The 17324-nt window shown below is 40.7% G+C and overlaps 1 protein-coding gene across 2 annotated transcripts in view; it reads right to left on the bottom strand.

Annotated features, from left to right (window-relative positions):
• Nucleotides 1-17324, bottom strand: part of LOC128657795 (follicle-stimulating hormone receptor) — a 626230-nt gene that overhangs the window by 323274 nt on the left and 285632 nt on the right. For both annotated transcript variants that reach the window (XM_053712211.1, XM_053712212.1), the window contains one exon: nt 13280-13354. In XM_053712211.1, the coding sequence (XP_053568186.1) occupies nt 13280-13354 (75 nt within the window). The remainder of the gene's footprint in view (nt 1-13279; nt 13355-17324) is intronic.

Below are 17324 nucleotides of genomic sequence, written 5' to 3'. Positions count from 1 at the left end.
CATATCTGGTGTAACAGTAGTGTACATTTAAAAAAACAACAACACTTTTTTGACTGTGAAATAATAGCAGTCAGTTTCCTTCACACGTGTGCGTTTCAGTGCCTGCCTGCCAGGGCACAGTGTCACCCCAGTGCAACTCATATCTGGTGTAACAGTAGTGTACATTTAAAAAAAACAAAAAAAACACTTTTTTGACTGTGAAATAATAGCAGTCAGTTTCCTTCACACGTGTGCGTTTCAGTGCCTGCCTGCCAGGGCACAGTGTCACCCCAGTGCAACTCATATCTAGGGTAACAGTAGTGTACATTTAAAAAAAAATACAATTTTGACTGTAATAGATTGAATAGCAGTTAGTTGTCTGCAAGCGTGCGTGTCAGGCCTACAGCCTCTACTCTGCCTACGCCAACTTCTGCCAGTGCACAGTGCCACTCATATCTGTTGTCACAGTAGCTTGCACGCATAGTACCACTAATCGGAAAAAAAATGACAGGCAGAGGCAGGCCACCCCGCAGGGGCCATTGTGGTCTTGGTGCTGTGATTCCCTTTGGCCCTAGAATAATGCCCAGTGTTCAGAGGCCACGTACCCCGAACTCGAACAGTTCTGAGGACATAGTTGACTAGCTAACAAAGGACACCCAATCTTCTACAGCTTCCACTGGGAACCTTGACGCACCATCCTCCTCCAGCTTATCTTCGGGCACCTCTCAAGTTACCACTCACCCGCCTGCTGCCACCACAAACACTAGCACCACAGCCGCTTCACTTGATCTGTCAGAGGAGTTATTTACACATCAGTTGGAAGAAATGAGTGATAGTGATGCGCAACCATTATTGCCAGAGGACGTAGATAACAGGGATATGTCTCAGTCAGGCAGCATTACACACATGGACGTACGGTGTGATGATGATGATGTTGTACCCGCTGCTGCTTCCTTTGCTGAGTTGTCAGATACAAGTGAAGCGGTTGATGATGACGATGCGTCCGTGGATGTCACGTGGGTGCCCGCTAGAAGAGAAGAAGAAGAGGGGGAAAGTTCAGATGGGGAGACAGAGAGGAGGAGGAGACGAGTTGGAAGCAGGAGGAGGTTGTCGCAAGGGGCTAGTGGCACAGTCAGACAGCACGCCAATCAACGCATGCTGTTGCCACCACCAGAATGCAGTCATTGCAGTGCTCAGCAGTGTGGCATTTTTTTTGTGTGTCTGCCTCTGACAAAAGCGATGCCATTCGCAACCTGTGCCAAAAGAAACTGAGTCGTAGGAAGTCCAACACCCACCTAGGTACAACTGCTTTGCGAAGGCACATGATCGCACATCACAAACGCCTACGGGATCAACACATGAGTACAAGCAGCACACAAACTCAAAGCCGCCATCCTCCTCCTGGTCCAGGATCTTCAGCCATGTCAACCACTGCTTTCCTCCTTGCCCCCTCTCAACCATCCACCACTCCGTGTCTCATCTTGAGCAGTTCCTGCTCATCTGCCCACAGTCAGGTGTCTGTCAAGGACATGTTTGAGCGTAAGAAGCCAATGTCACAAAGTCACCCCCTTGCCCGGCATCTGACAGCTGGCTTGTCTGAACTCTTAGCCCGCCAGCTTTTACCATACAAGCAGGTGGAGTCTGAGGCATTCAAAAAATTTGTAGCTATTGGGACAACGCAGTAGAAGGTACCCGGCCAAAATTTCTTTGCACAAAAGGCAATTCCCAACCTGTACTCGATTGTGCAAAAGGAAGTAATGGCATGTCTGGCACACAGTGTTGGGGCAAGGGTCCATCTGACCACTGATACCTGGTCTGCAAAGCATGGTCAGGGCAGGTATATCACCTACACTGCTCATTGGGTAAACCTGGTGACGGCTGCCAAGCATGGAATGCGTGGCTCTGCAGAGGAGTTGGTGACACCGCCACGACTTGCAGGCAGGCCTGCTGCCACCTTCTTTACTCCTCCTACTCCATCCTCTTCCATAACCTCCTCAGCTGAGTCCTCTTCTGCTGCTGCATCTTGCTCCACATCAACGGCACCCCCCCAGCTCCCCAGGTACTATTCCACATCCTGGAGTCACACCGGACCAGCACTCCTGTCCGCCCTGAATGCACAGGTGGATCAGTGGCTGACTACGCACCAACTGGAGATCAGCAAAGTGGTTTGTGACAATGGAAGAAATTTGGTGGCGGCATTGAATTTGGGCAAGTTGACACATGTGCCGTGCATGGCACATGTGTGTAATCTGATCGTACAATGCTTTGTGCATAAGTACCCAGGCTTACAGGACGTCCTGAAGCAGGCCAGGAAGGTGTGTGGCCATTTCAGGCGTTCCTACACGGCCATGTCGCACTTTTCAGATATCCAGTGGCGAAACAACATGCCAGTGAGGCGCTTGATTTGCGACAGCCCGACACGTTGGAATTCAACACTCCTAATGTTCGACCACCTGATCCAACAAGAAAAAGCTGTTAACGACTATTTGTATGACCGGGGTGCTAGGACAGTCTCTGCGTAGCTGGGAATTTTTTTGCCACGTTATTGGACGCTCATGCGCAATGCCTGTAGGCTCATGCATCCTTTTGAGGAGGTGACAAACCTAGTCAGTCGCACCGAAGGCACCATTAGCGACATCATACCATTTGTTTTCTTCCTGGAGTGTGCCCTGCGAAGTGTGCTGGATCAGGCCGTAGATGAGCGTGAAGAGGAAGAGTTGTGGTCACCATCACCACCAGAAACAGCCTTATCAGCATCGCTTGCTGGACCTGCGACAACGCTGGAAGAGGATTGTGAGGAAGAGGAGACAGAGGAGGAATGTGGCTTTGAGGAGGAGGAGGAAGACCAACCACAACAGGCATCCCAGGGTGCTCGTTGTCACCTATCTGGTACCCATGGTGTTGCACGTGGCTGGGGGAAGAACATACCTTCAGTGAGATCACTGAGGACTAGGAACGGGACATGAGTAGCTCGGCATCCAACCTTGTGCAAATGGGGTCTTTCATGCTGTCGTGCCTGTTGAGGGACCCTCGTATAAAAAGGCTGAAGGAGAACGACCTGTACTGGGTGTCCACGCTACTAGACCCCCGGTATAAGCAGAAAGTGCCTGAAATGCTACCAAATTACCGCAAGTCGGAAAGGATGCAGCAGTTCCGAAATAAATTAAAAAGTATGCTTTACACAGCATATAAGGGTGATGTCACAGCACAATGGGAATCTAACAGGGGAAGAGGTGAAAGTAATCCTCCTCCTCCCACGACCACGCGGCAAGGACAGGATGCTTTACAGACGTTTTGTTGATGGAGGACATGCAGAACTTTTTAAGTCCTACGCATCGCCACAGCCCTTTGGGGTCCACCCTCAGAGAATGACTCGACCGACAGGTAGCAGACTACGTCGCATTAACTGCAGATATCGACACTCTGTGGAGCGATGAACCGCTTGACTACTGGGTGTGCAGTCTTGACCTGTGGCCTGAGCTATCCCAATTTGTGATAGAACTTCTGGCCTGCCCCGCTTCAAGTGTCCTGTCAGAAAGGACCTTCAGTGCAGCAGGAGGTATTGTCACTGAGAAGAGAAGTCGCCTAGGTCAAAAAAGTCTAGATTACCTCACCTTTATTAAGATGAATGAGGGATGGATCCCGAAGGGACTGACAGTGGGCGATACATTAGACTAAAAAAGGCCTGATGAGATGAGCTGCCTTGGGCTAAAAATTGTCCACACGCTGCTGTATTTTATCTCTGAGTGCCGGATGACTTGCATGACTTATCCGCAACCAACTAGGGTTCAAGCCGCAATGTTTTAGGGCACTTTTTGCCTGGGAAACAAACATAAATTTTTCTGGCCTCTACTACAGCAGTGGCTGCAACAATAACTAATTTTTCAGGCATGTGTACATGCCTAATTTTTCTGGCCTCTGATGCTGCACTGTGGCTTCAAAAACCAAACAAAAAAAAGGCACATAACAGGGTTTAAACTGATAGGAATAGTACTAACACACCTTATAATAACGCAGATAGAGGCAACGCAGAGAGAGGAGTCTGAAGAAGTGGAGTCAGAGGAGGAAGGTGGCTTTGAGGAGGTGGAAGACCAAACACAGCAGGCGTCCCAGGGGGCTTGTTGTCACCTTTCGGGGACCCTTGGTGTTGTACGTGGCTAGGTGGAGGAAGAGACCTTCAATGACATCAGTGATGACAAGGAGCGGGACATGGCTAGCTTGGTATCCAACCTTGTGCAAATGAGGAGTTTGTGGTTGTGCAAATGGACTGTTTGCGGTTGTTTGCGGTGCGTTAAACGGGGAGTTTGGTCTGTCACTGTGAAGCGAGCGTAACCCTTACACTACCTGATCGATACAACTTCATACCTGATGTTTTAAAGCACGTTATTCCAAACTATTTAGGAATGTTAGGTGATTTATGCCCTTTATGGATTAAATCTACAGTGTATCCCTCTGTTGTAGTATTAGCTTTTTTCTATGTACTCATCATGACACTTCCAAGCGGGCGGGTTGTTTTCCTTTTAAAATTTCCTTTTAACCAATAAGAATCAACCTAAGGTGTTAAATGCACCTGTTAGGCACAGCACCTGTATGCTATGATTAAGGCTCTATAGCCGAAACGCGTAAGCCCTGGTGCTGCGCCTGCACTTGTGTCTATCAGTCTCTCCATTTTATCGCTTTTATATGAAGAATCAATAAAATTTTGTAACTTTTTACCGGAGCATCCAGTACTCCTTCTTTGATGTTCTTGTCTCCAGACCACTGGTTTGCTGTTGACTAGAGCTCCACAAGTCCCTCTTTGCGACTGCCCTATCCCCCACGTTGCCGCTGTTGCACATTGAATTTCCTGAATCCCTCTGACGTACTCAACCTAAGGTGGATACGGAGGTGGACGCTGACCGAGACGCTACTCCTCGGCAACACGCACAGATTTGGCACCAGCTATACACTGCACAGCGGCTTCATCACATACCGCCCAGCACAAAGCCAGCCAACAGACGTTCGCTTCTAGAGAGCTGAGGAACCACCGGATTTAGGTGAGTCTGGCGTAAAGTTATTGAAAGCCAGTGTTCCCATTGTCTCCGATGAGTCTGTACATTTGAGTAAGTGCTGTACCTTACCTACATTGAGGTGTGTATGCCAAGTGACATTGCTGATTCTAACTGCTGGGGAATCTGGGTACAGTCTCAAAGTGCAACTATCTTTGCTGTAAGTGACATTCACGCTATTGTGGGCCACCTGACTGTTTTCCTCCTACTGCTTACATTGTGCTTTATGGATTAAAACCAGACTCTGCATCAGCTATGTCATTTTCCATGGGAGTTTTGCCATGGATCCCCGTCCGGCATGCCACAGTCCAGGTGTTAGTCCCCTTGAAACAACTTTTCCATCACTATTGTTGCCAGAAAGAGTCCCTGTGGGTTTTAAAATTCGCCTGCCTATTGAAGTCTATGGCGGTTCGCCCGGTTCGCCGGTTTGCGAACATTAGCGGAAGTTCACGTTTGCCGTTCGCAAACTGAAAATTTTAGGTTCGCGACATCACTATAAAGAATTAAACCTTAAAAAAAAATCTTAAAAAATACATTAGAGATCTATCCCAACTTTTAAAAATATAGAAATATGGAAAACAAAAATATAAATGTCTATTTGCACTGGGCTTTTATTTTACTTTTTGGGCAAAGGTGTCCTGTATGCGAGAAATAGGGTGAAAAAGATTTTAATATGTGTAAACTCATATTTTAGTTGAATTATTTATTTATTCAGGAAACAGTTTAAATTAAAATCTACATTTAGTCTCTTTGGGCGCAGAGTTTGGAGCTCAAATATTCATCTCGCTTCTGCTCTTTGTAGATTATAAGTGTGGTTCCCTCCCCTCTTATGTTTATGAATTTTTGCAATGGCTATGAAGTGAAAGAAATTTAAATAGCTCCCATTACATTTTCTAAAGTGTTTTGGGACAGGGAGTTCTACATTTCTCTCCTCTTCTGAATTTTCTATACATAGAATATGTTCCCTTATTCTTTCTTTGATCGTTCGTTCAGTTTCACCTGTATATTGTATTCCCCATTTCTTACGTTCTATAAGGTAAATTATATCTGTAGTTCAAAGAAGAGAGAGGCCGGACCTTGTTTGGTAAATTCAACAACTTTTTTCCAACAAAATTAAAATAGATCCAAAGGAGGAACAGTACTAAACAGGAGGATGCAGCACCAGTAGTGCTACGTATACCACTGTTGTTACATCCTCCTGTTTTGTACTGTTCCTCCTTTGGATCTATTTTGTTTGAATAAAGTTGTTGATTTTACCAAGCAAGGTCCGGCCTCTCTCTTCTTTGAACTTTGGATTACCAGTATTAAGACCACTTGACACTGCAGAGATTTCCCTGTGAGCCTGTACCCGTGAAACTGTTGGGTGGTGACATCACTACTAACGGATGCTGAGGTAAATATGCTGAGTCTATGCTGGAGCCGTGGGAGCGGGAGATGCTGAAGTAAGTTGCGTTGGTCTTGGGCAACAGAGTCCTAGCTTACCGTTGTTAGTGATGTTAGATTTGAATGTATTTTTTTTTCTGCATGTCTGCAGGCTTTACAAATCCTGCATGGGTAGAACTCTCTCAGCTCTTCTCCTAATGCATTTTTTTCTGGTTTTTTTGTTTTGTTTTGTTTCTTAGTGTGGGTGCTAATTGGGTTTTAAGATTTGGTGCTTGTCTTTAAATGAATGTTGTTTTTTTCTGGTATTATATCCTCTATATGTGGGTCAGATTTAAGAATAGTCCAGTGTTTTTTAAAAATCCTTTCTAACAATATCCTATCTTCGCTATATTGTGTTATAAAGGGAATATTCAGAATGTCTTTATTTTGCAATAATTTTGCCCCTCCAGAGTCAAAGGAATCAGGAGAGAAAATTGTGTTTAAAACATACATTTTATTGCGATATCTATAAAAGTTTCACAGGGCACAGCAAACTGTTTGTCTACTTGCTGTGCTGGGAGAAACTTTAATGGATATCACAATAAAGTGTATGTTTTAAACGCAATATTCTCTCCTGATACCTTTGACTCTGGAGTGGCAACATTGTTGCTATTTTTTGGATCACTTGCTTTCTCAGGGGCAGTGTGGAGAGCCCCAGCCACTCCAGCATCAGGGTGTTTGCTGACATCACAGGAACCGGCATGGGAGTGAGGCTACATGCCGTGAGTGCAAGTGCTGCACAGCAGCCAGAAATGTACTACCCCATTTGGAATAGCGGTGAGTCATTTTAGAACATGACATTTTCTGAACTTCGGTTTTCAATACTACATTTCTGCTTATATTGACTGTTTGGGATTTATGACATCTTACAACATCCTCACACTACCAGCAACATGTGGGACTCAGAGTGAGTCATTGGTGTGGGGGTTATTGCTTGAAACACTGTTTGCCAAGGAACTGGGATTTTTTGAAATGTCTTTATTTTGGTTTTCAGATATACTATTTTTATTCTTATATTCCATGACCGTGGACCTGTCAAGTTCTTTAATTTGTCCTCTTCTTCTATTACGTTCTCATTGTATCCTCTATCTGTAAATTTCTTTTTAAGGACCTTAGATTGTGTTTCAAAGTCTACTTCTCTATTGCAATTTCTCTTTAGCCTAAGGAACTGCCCTTTTGGTATATTTTTCTTCCATTTCTCTAGGTGGCAGCTGGTTGAATGTTTGCAATTATTCACATCCACACTTTTGAAGAAGGTTCTGTTGATGAGATCTTGATTTTCAATTTCAATTTCAAAATCTAAATAATAAACCTTTTGTGTGCTGTATTCAACTGTAAATCTTAGGTTCTTAGTGTTTGTGTTCATTTGTTCTAAACATAGTAATTCTGATTCGGTGCCACCCCATATGAAAAACAAGTCATCAATGTATCTTTTATACAAGTGTTTTTCCCAGAATCCCATAAACAGGTTTGTGTAGCTAGGGGCAAATTTTGTTCCCATAACTGTGCCGCAAACCTGTTCATAGAAAAGGCCTTCATACAGAATCACATTTCGCCAAATGCTATAACTAACTCTTACATTGTCTTTGTTTTTTATCTATATGTGTGCTTGCAAGAGAATGCCAGACTTTCCATATGTTTTGTTAATAATGTTGTTTTGTAATTTTCCCTATGGGTTTTGAACCAAGGCTTGTCTGGGTTTAATTGCCTGAGTCATTGAAAGCTTTGCAGCTGTGTGTGAGTGTTGGTGAGCACCCAGGGCTAGTATTTTTGCAGGGTCGTGGGATGTGTACCCAGTTCAGTTTGAGGGTACAGTCCATTTTTGTGCTTTGCATGTGTCTAGGAAAATTACAAAGGTACTTTGTCAACTTTGTTTGTATCTCAGTGTGTTTGGTTGAAGGCATACATTGGGCCAGATTACAAGTTGAGCGCTAAATATTACTTGAGAGCAAGCAATATTAGTGCTCCACTTTGTAATACCAGAGCACGATAATGTGCACTGGTATTACAAGATAATCACAATGCGAACACAAACTCACATTTACATTGCTTGGAAGCATTCTGCTCACAAGAGCATGCTTCCATAGGCCCCTATGGGAGCTTTGTTCTGATGCCATCACAGACGGCATTAAATCCTCGCACAGCTAAGGGGGTAAGTAGCTAAGTGATGGGCAGCATTTTTAAATATATAAGTATATGATTATATACATTACACATATATTTATATGTTAAAGTGTGTATTTACACATATTAACACATAAATATATACTGTATGTATATAATCACTCAGAACCTCCAGGAAGCGCTCAGACACAGTACCCGATGCGGCACTAGTTACCAGGAACCCTGCAGTGGCCTTCACGTAGTGAGTCACACCCCTCCGATGCTTCGTGATGACGTCAAGCTTTCACCCGACTGGTGCGAGGACTGGAGCGTTCCACCTGCGCTCCAAATTCAGACAGCAAACGTAGTAGTCAGCGCACCCAGGTAGGCAAAAAGAGTACAATAAACATGTAACTTGATCCAACTCCTTTATTGTAATGTTCCAAATCACATTACAAGTGTATAGGCAAAAGAAATGATACGGCTGGCAGCTCAGGTCAGGAAAAACATGAAAAGGTCAGACGCGTTTCCTAGTGCATAAAGCACAATAACTTCATTAGCTCCTCAGTGACCATAGTGTGTACCCATGATTCCAGGCATTATATTCACAGAAAAACTCCTCCTATTTAATTGCCTAACCTATTGTGAGTTAGCAAAACATTAAATGTATTGGAAAGATGGGTGCACAGTAGGGGGATGTGTATGAATTATCACGCAAAAAGCTAAAGTCCTAAAATAATAATATAACAAAAATACATATTCTGATGATATACTAGCAATAATCACTAAAATATTTGTTAATTAAGGGCTATAAGCATGCGTGCAATTATAAACAATAAACAATCAACCATGAAAGCTTGCTGGTATTTTTGAAAGCAGATTGTCATGAAGACTTAAAGGGACAGCAGTTGAAAATATTTTTTTGTTTTAGAAAATTAATAATGATGAACAAATAATGAATAACCAAATCTGGCTTACTATTGATCCACATATAATTTAACATCCCACTCTGAATTAAGACCAATTGGCATTCGAGTATCCAAATGGAATATCCAAAAAACCTCTCTTTTACTGAGAGTTATCCCTCTGTTACCCCCCCTGGGGTGTCTGGGGATCAATTGGATAGCCTTGAATGTCAAGAGTGAAGTATCAGAGTTATGACATTTTTTGAAATGCAAAGATATTGGGGTAGTAGACTCAGGGTCCTCTATAGAGCGTAGGTGTTCAAGGAAGTGGTCTTTCAAGGCTCGTGTAGTTTGACCTACGTACTACCTCAAACATCCCCTGCATGTCAAAAGGTAAATGACGTAACAAGAGTTACAGGTCATATGTTCCCAGATCTGAAAACTCCTGTGGTTAGCAGAGGATGCAAAACTCGTTCCAAAAGAAGCATAGGAACAAGATTTGCACCTCCTGCTACCACATTTGAAAAACCCCGGCTTAATTGAAAGCCAATTTTTCGTGTGTGGTACCCTTGGCAACATAGAGGGAGAAAGGAGATTCCCTAAGGTTGGTGCTTTACGCGACACAAAACATGTGCCATCCTTTAGAATACCTTTAAGACTCTCATCAGTATCTAAAATAGGGAGTGCTTTCCGTACTATGTCACAGATTTGCCCAAATTCAACACTATATGTGGTGATGAATTTGAGTTTCTTGGATCTACTCGTTTTGGTAGATTTATCAGACTGAAAGAAAACTTCTCTATCAAACTGATCAACTTCCTGCTTGGTCCGTTCTAAAAGATCCTTAGAATAACCTCTCTCAATAAGTCTAGCTGTTAATTCTGCGGAATGTTTCAAATAGCTCTGTGAGTTGCTACAATTGCGTTTAACCCTGATATATTGGGACTTGGGTATGGAATTTATAGTGTGTCTGGGATGACATGACTGGGCATTCAAAATGGTATTTCCAGCACTGGATTTGCAAAACAATTGTGTTTCTATAGAGGAGGTATTCAGATTAGCACATAATTCAATATCCAAAAACGAGATCGAAGATGTATTAACCTCCATAGTGAATTTAAGATTCAGCAAATTGTCCTGGAGATAGAGTTGAAACTGTTCAAGAAGATCAATTGGACCCTTCCAAATGAGAAGGATGTCGTCAATGTACCGACCGTAATACTGTATATGTTGCTTGAAGGGGTTCCTATCTCCATAGACGTGGGACAGCTCCCACCAACCCATATACAGGTTGGCATAGGAGGGGGCAAACTTAGCCCCCATAGCCGTCCCACGCCTCTGGAGATAGAACTCCCCCTCAAACAAGAAAAAATTGTGTGTCAACAAATATTCCACAGCAATCTTAATGAACAGTTTCAAAGCCTCATCATAGTTGGAAAAAGTATTAAAAAAAAATTAAATTGCTTGGATGCCCTGTTGATGGGGAATACAAGTATACAATGAGACCACGTCAATGGTGACAAAGGTAAATTCTTTACGCCATTGAATGCTTTCAACCTGTCTAATAACATCTGACGTGTCCTTAATGTAACTTGTAAGATTCAACACAAATGGTTGTAGATACCCATCAATGAGTTCCGAGAGTGGTTCATTAAGTGATCCAATCCCTGCCACTATGGGTCTACCAGGGGGGTTGGTGCCTTGCTTATGAACCTTAGGCAAATAATGAAAGATGGCCATGACTGGATGCTCAGTGTATAGAAAGTCAAAATTAGATTGTTTAATTATCCCCTCATGTAATGCTGTAGCCAATATGGTACGCAACTCAGATTGATAAAAGAAAATGGGATTAAATTTGAGCTTTTCATACATATACATATGTATATAATCACATACTTATATATTTACATTGCGGTCTAGGAGAGCACACAGCACTTTTCTTTGCCTTTTTTTCACACCCCACTCCCACCAACTTTAGATCCCAAAAACTGCATAGAGCTGTTGTTTTTAACAATAAAAAAAAAAAAATGCTACGTTTTGTTTGCTTTTAATTTAAAAAAAACTACGATGCCCTCTATTTTGAGGACATTTGGGGCACTTTTAGAAAATTAACCAGAGATCTTATCTCTGGTTAATTTTCGGAGCGCTTATTGCTACCGCAAGCTCATGGTAGCAATAACCAGCCACTTGTAATTGCTGGTTAAATATTGTGAATTTGCCAGTTTACAGGAGCACAATAATTTAGCGTTCCACTTGTAATATAGTCCATTGTGTGGCTGTAGGTTAGGGACATAGAAAGGAAGAGACCTTGAGGTGATCCTGGGCCTAGGAATCAGATGTTTTCAGCTAATTCCTTAGTAGAGCATTGGTGCTCTTTCAAGAAAGGATACCAAGAGAATAAAGTAAAATTGATAACAGAAGTAAATTAAAAACAAAATTCTTATTGTATGATTTATCTAAATCATGAAAGAAAAATGTTGAGTTTCATGTCCCTTCAAACTTTCATGTACAACATCCTCACAAAGCAATGCAAAATAGAAATATGTTTATATTTGGTAGTTCATGTGAAATTATTCTAGGTTTGAGCTGAGGTTGTCTATATAAGTAATTTCTATGCTTGCCTTGCTCATGCTTGATTGTTACATAAAAAGCCCTAAGAGTGTCCCTTTCTCTAAGTGGGTCAGCACGAAAAATCTATATTACAGTGCATGATAGTATTATTTTACCTAGCTGGCAACAAATATTCTCAATTTACCTTATCTTATTAATATTATCCATAGCTGTTGTGTCTATAGCAGATTATTTTAGAATGTTCACTAAAAAATTAGGTTTATCAGTTGAGATCCAAAAATGGTCTCCATTATTGGGAATAACCTCCTTCTCTTAGAATTTGCAGTGATGAGGCCCATGAGTGACCTCTTATGTCATCACAGAGGGTAGTAGCTGACCATTAGGCATCTGAATTATTCACTATATTCATGGACTTCTGTTTTAGAAATATATACTGTATACCTGAAACTATGAGATTTATGTATTTTAGCAAAACATTATTATTATTAATAATATATATTATATATTATATAATAATAATAATTATTATTATTATGTATTTAGCCCTCGTTTTACAAAGGTTCAATTTACACCGTTTCAGAATAACAACCTTTTTTTCCAGTCATGTGACTGCTATTGAAAAGCATTGAGAAGCAGTGCATTTGTTAAAATAGCCAGTAGGTGGAGCTGTCCGCTTGTGTTGCAGCAAAGCCAAGCAAGTTGAAATTAATCAGTTTAACCAGACCTAAACTATCAAGCAGGTTTTAAAGGAACAAGATCTTCCTGTCTATAAATCAGTCCAGATTAGAATGCATAGAAATAACTGTTTGCAGAAAAATGCAAGTAAAGTCTGTGTTGTGTGATTATTTTATTAGGTTTATAATGCTGTTTAGCAAATGTTTTTGTTCATTTAACTTAGTTGAATTATATATTCTGTGTTGTGTGATTATTTTATTAGGTTTATAATGCTGTTTAGCATTTAAAGTCTTCATTTCAAAGCTTTAAAAATAATGTATTAGGGGTTACTTATGACAATTTTGAGAGGAGCCTGGAACCTATCTCCCTCACTTCCCATTGACTTACATTATTAACTGGGTTTCAATTTACAACGGTTTCGATTTACAACCATTCCTTCTGGAACCTAACCCCGGCGTAAACTGAGGGCTACCTGTACTTTTTTTATTGTCCTATGTTTTCTGTATGCCTTATTTCAAACCTCAAATAAAAAAATAAAAAAAATAACAAAAAATAGAAATATGTAAATATTCTTACAAATACTTGAGTTTTGGAAGATTCTGGAATGCATCTTGATCAATGTTTACCAGGTTGTTTGCCTTTTCAATCCTTCTGAAAGTAAAATAAAACAATAAATTAAAACTTTAAGGGCCAGAATACGAGTGGAGCCCTAACAGTTACGCGCAAGCAATAAGGAGTATATCGACGACTGTTTGTATGCGTCAAGTTTTCTGCTCATATTACAAGATAAAAAGTAAATGCAATCACTTGAGTGCAATTCAAGTTAATGCTCGTCGGGTTAGCGCAACCTCAGAGCTATGGTTAACAAAAAAGTGTCACAAAACACATCAAAAATACATTACAAAGTACAGTTACACTCAAATATTGCACCAAAATGTCATAAAGGGCTCAAAGATATGAGGTCTCAGGTGTCAGAAAAAAAGGCAGGTAAAGGGCTTTAATATAGAGATAAATACATATACTGTACATGTCTAAATATTTATATATATATATATATATATATATATATATTAGTGATGTCGCCAACCTAAAATTTTGGGTTTGCGAAAGGCGAACGCGAATTTCCACAAAAGTTTGCGAACGGGTGAACCGGGCAAACCGCCATAGACTTCAATAGGCAGGCGGATTTTAAAACCCACAGGGACTCTTTCTGGCCACAATAGTGATGGAAAAGTTTTTTCAAGGGGACTAACACCTGGACTGTGGCATGCCGGAGGGGGATCTATGGAAAAACTCCCATGGAAAATTACATAGTTGATGCAGAGTCTGGTTTTAATCCATAAAGGGCATAAATCACCTAACATTCCTAAATTGTTTGGAATAACATGCTTTAAAACATCAGGTATGATGTTGTATCGATTAGTTAGTGTAAGGGTTACGCCCGCTTCAGAATGCGCAGTGTAGGTGATATACCTGCCCTGAGCAGGTATCAGTGGTCAGATAGACCCTTGCCCCAACACTGTGTGCCAGACATGCCATTATAGCAGACTTATATGGCTTTGGCATTGCTTTTTGGTAATTAGAAGGCTGCTAAATGCCACTGCGCACCACACGTATTTTATGCGCAGCAGTGAAGGGGTTAATTAGGGAGCATGTAGGGAGCTTGTAGAGTTAATTTTAGCTTAAGTGTAGTGTAGTAGACAACCCAAAGTATTGATCTAGGCCCATTTTGGTATATTTCATGCCACCATTTCACCGCCAAATGCGATCAAATAAAAAAAAATTGTTCACTTTTTCACAAACTTTAGGTTTCTCACAGAAATTATTTACAAACAACTTATGCAATTATGGCATAAATGGTTGTAAATGCTTCTCTTGTTCAGAAATAGCAGGCTTATATGGCTTTGGCGTTGCTTTTTGGTAATTAGAAGGCGGCTAAATGCCACTGCGCACCACACGTGTTTTATGCCCAGCAGTGAAGGGGTTAATTAGGGAGCATGTAGGCAGCTTGTAGAGTTAATTTTAGCTTAAGTGTAGTGTAGTAGACAACCCAAAGTATTGATCTAGGCCCATTTTGGTATATTTCATGCCACCATTTCACCGCCAAATGCGATCAAATTTAAAAAAAACTTAATTTTTTTCGCAATTTTAGGTTTCTCACTGAAATTATTTACAAACAGCTTATGCAATTATGGCACAAATGGTTGTAAATGCTTCTCTGGGATCCCCTTTGTTCAGAAATAGTAGACACATATGACTTTGGTGTTTCCTTCTGGTAATTAGAAGGCCGCTAAATGCTGCTGCGCATCACACGTGCATTATGGCTAGCAGTGAAGGGGTTAATTAGGTAGTTTGTAGGGAGCTTGCAGGGTTAATTTTAGCTTTAGTGTAGAGATCAGCCTCCCACCTGACACATCAGACCCCTTGATCCCTCCCAAACAGCTCCCTTCCCTCCCCCACCCCACAATTGTCCCCGCCATCTTAAAGGGTCATAATACCCAAATGTTTAAACACTTGAAAGTGATGCAGCATAGCTGTAAAAAGCTGACTAGAAAATATCTCCTGAACATCTCTATGTAAAAAAGAAAGATATTTTACCTCAAAAGTTCCTCAGTAGCCACATCCCATTGTAAAGGATTTCTAAGCAGCATTTTAGTGTGTCTGTCCTAGGACAGCTTAGGTTTAGTATCAATTTAAGTGAGTGAGATTCTGTGACAGAGGAGGAGTCTCAAGCCCAAATTCAACCATTCAACTATTCATTGGTTTTAATTTGCTTTCATTAACCAAAGTGTATAGATTATAAACATATAAATACAGTGTGTGTGTGTATGTGTATATGTAAGTGTGTGTGTATGTATATATGTAAGTGTGTGTGTGTATATGTAAGTGTGTGTGTGTGTATATATGTAAGTGTGTGTGTGTGTATGTGTATATGTAAGTGTGTGTGTGTATATATGTAAGTGTGTGTATGTGTATATGTAAGTGTGTGTGTGTGTATATATGTAAGTGTGTGTGTGTAGATGTAAGTGTGTGTATATGTAAGTGTGTGTGTGTGTGTATGTGTATATGTAAGTGTGTGTGTGTATATATGTAAGTGTGTGTGTGTGTATGTGTATATGTAAGTGTGTGTATATGTAAGTGTGTGTGTGTATATGTAAGTGTGTATGTGTGTGTATATGTAAGTGTGTGTGTGTGTGTGTATGTGTATATGTAAGTGTGTGTGTGTGTATAAACCAATATTAATTGTAAGTTGGGGTGGATGTCTTGGTGATTTCCCACACTTTTTTTTGTAGGACTTGACCCCTGCATTGAAGCCCTTTGCAGTTAAGTAGGTGAAAACATGTAAAATAATATTTATGCAATATTCATATTTAAAAAAGTGTCATGCTGTAAATATTTCACATTCCTATGTTCTACACATGACGCGCGCAACAAGCTTACTTCTAGCGCAGTTAACACTTGAGCGGGAGCGTTAAATAGCACTCCACTTGTAATCTGGCCCTAAATTTATTGATTATTCTAAACAATAGTTGCTGTACCAACAATAATAAACTAGTATGCTGTGAATAATGTTTAGTTACAAGCCAGTCAGACTATTTCATAAACTAATAATGCAATGCATCATAGTGTTCTTTATATACACAACAAAAAATAATTAAACACTAATTACTTCATTTGGGAACCAGTCTGAGCTTTTGGAAAGGCCCCATAAATAACATATGTCTAAGGCACAGTAAAGCTTAATTGCATTGACCTATAAAGCAATATTCTTTTTAGTTAAAGTGATCCTTGTAAAATGTCAAACTTTTGAGCACCAACATAGCTTAAATATAGGTAATATAGGACATGTTCTGCTTTATTGCTTTGCTTATAACATTAATCTATGCTCAAATTTTATATCTTAAAGTGATGGTGAATCCTAGTGTTTCAATTACACTAGGATTTACCAGCACTAAAAATAAATGTGACTTTCATTCCAGAGTTTAAAAAAAAGCCAATTTTATTATGCTGTGGCTTCACTGCTAACCTAAGAGCCCCTGGCCATACACGGCACAGCTCAATGTTTTCAATAAGATTACATTTTCACCTCTTAGCTAATTGCTATGCTACCATACTGTGCAGTGCTGTACGGCTAGCACGGTTACTGGCTAAGAGGTGGAAACATCACCTCACTGAAAAAATTGAGCTGTGCCATGGGCAGCAGGCGGCTCTTGGGTTAGCACTGCAGTGAAGCCACAGCGAAATAAAGGTGAGTTTTACACTTGTGAATTAAAATAACCTTTATTTTAAGTGCTGGTAAATCCTAGTAGTTTTGGAACGGTAGGATTTACCATCACAATAAGCAGTGTAGCAATCCCCAGGTAATAGTGATGGCAATTACTTTCTATGAGAGATGCTATGTCATAAAAGGGACAGTATCTCAGTTATGCCAATCAGCCTATATTGCTGCCACTGGTTCTTTTACCCAAGACAGTCTTAAAATTGTACAACCATTTTAGCTTTTATATAACTTCTTTTAGGTTTATTTTTAAATCTCACTGAAGAGGATTGGAAAAACAATGACCCACTGTGAATTTAACACCTCTGAACTTTTAACATTAACTGCCCAAGTCCTGAACCC

This window comes from Bombina bombina, chromosome 4, assembly GCF_027579735.1.
Source record: "Bombina bombina isolate aBomBom1 chromosome 4, aBomBom1.pri, whole genome shotgun sequence".
NCBI classification, from domain to species: Eukaryota; Metazoa; Chordata; class Amphibia; order Anura; family Bombinatoridae; genus Bombina; species Bombina bombina.
Note: the sequence above shows the minus strand (reverse complement) of the source record. Positions and strands in the feature narration are given on the sequence as shown.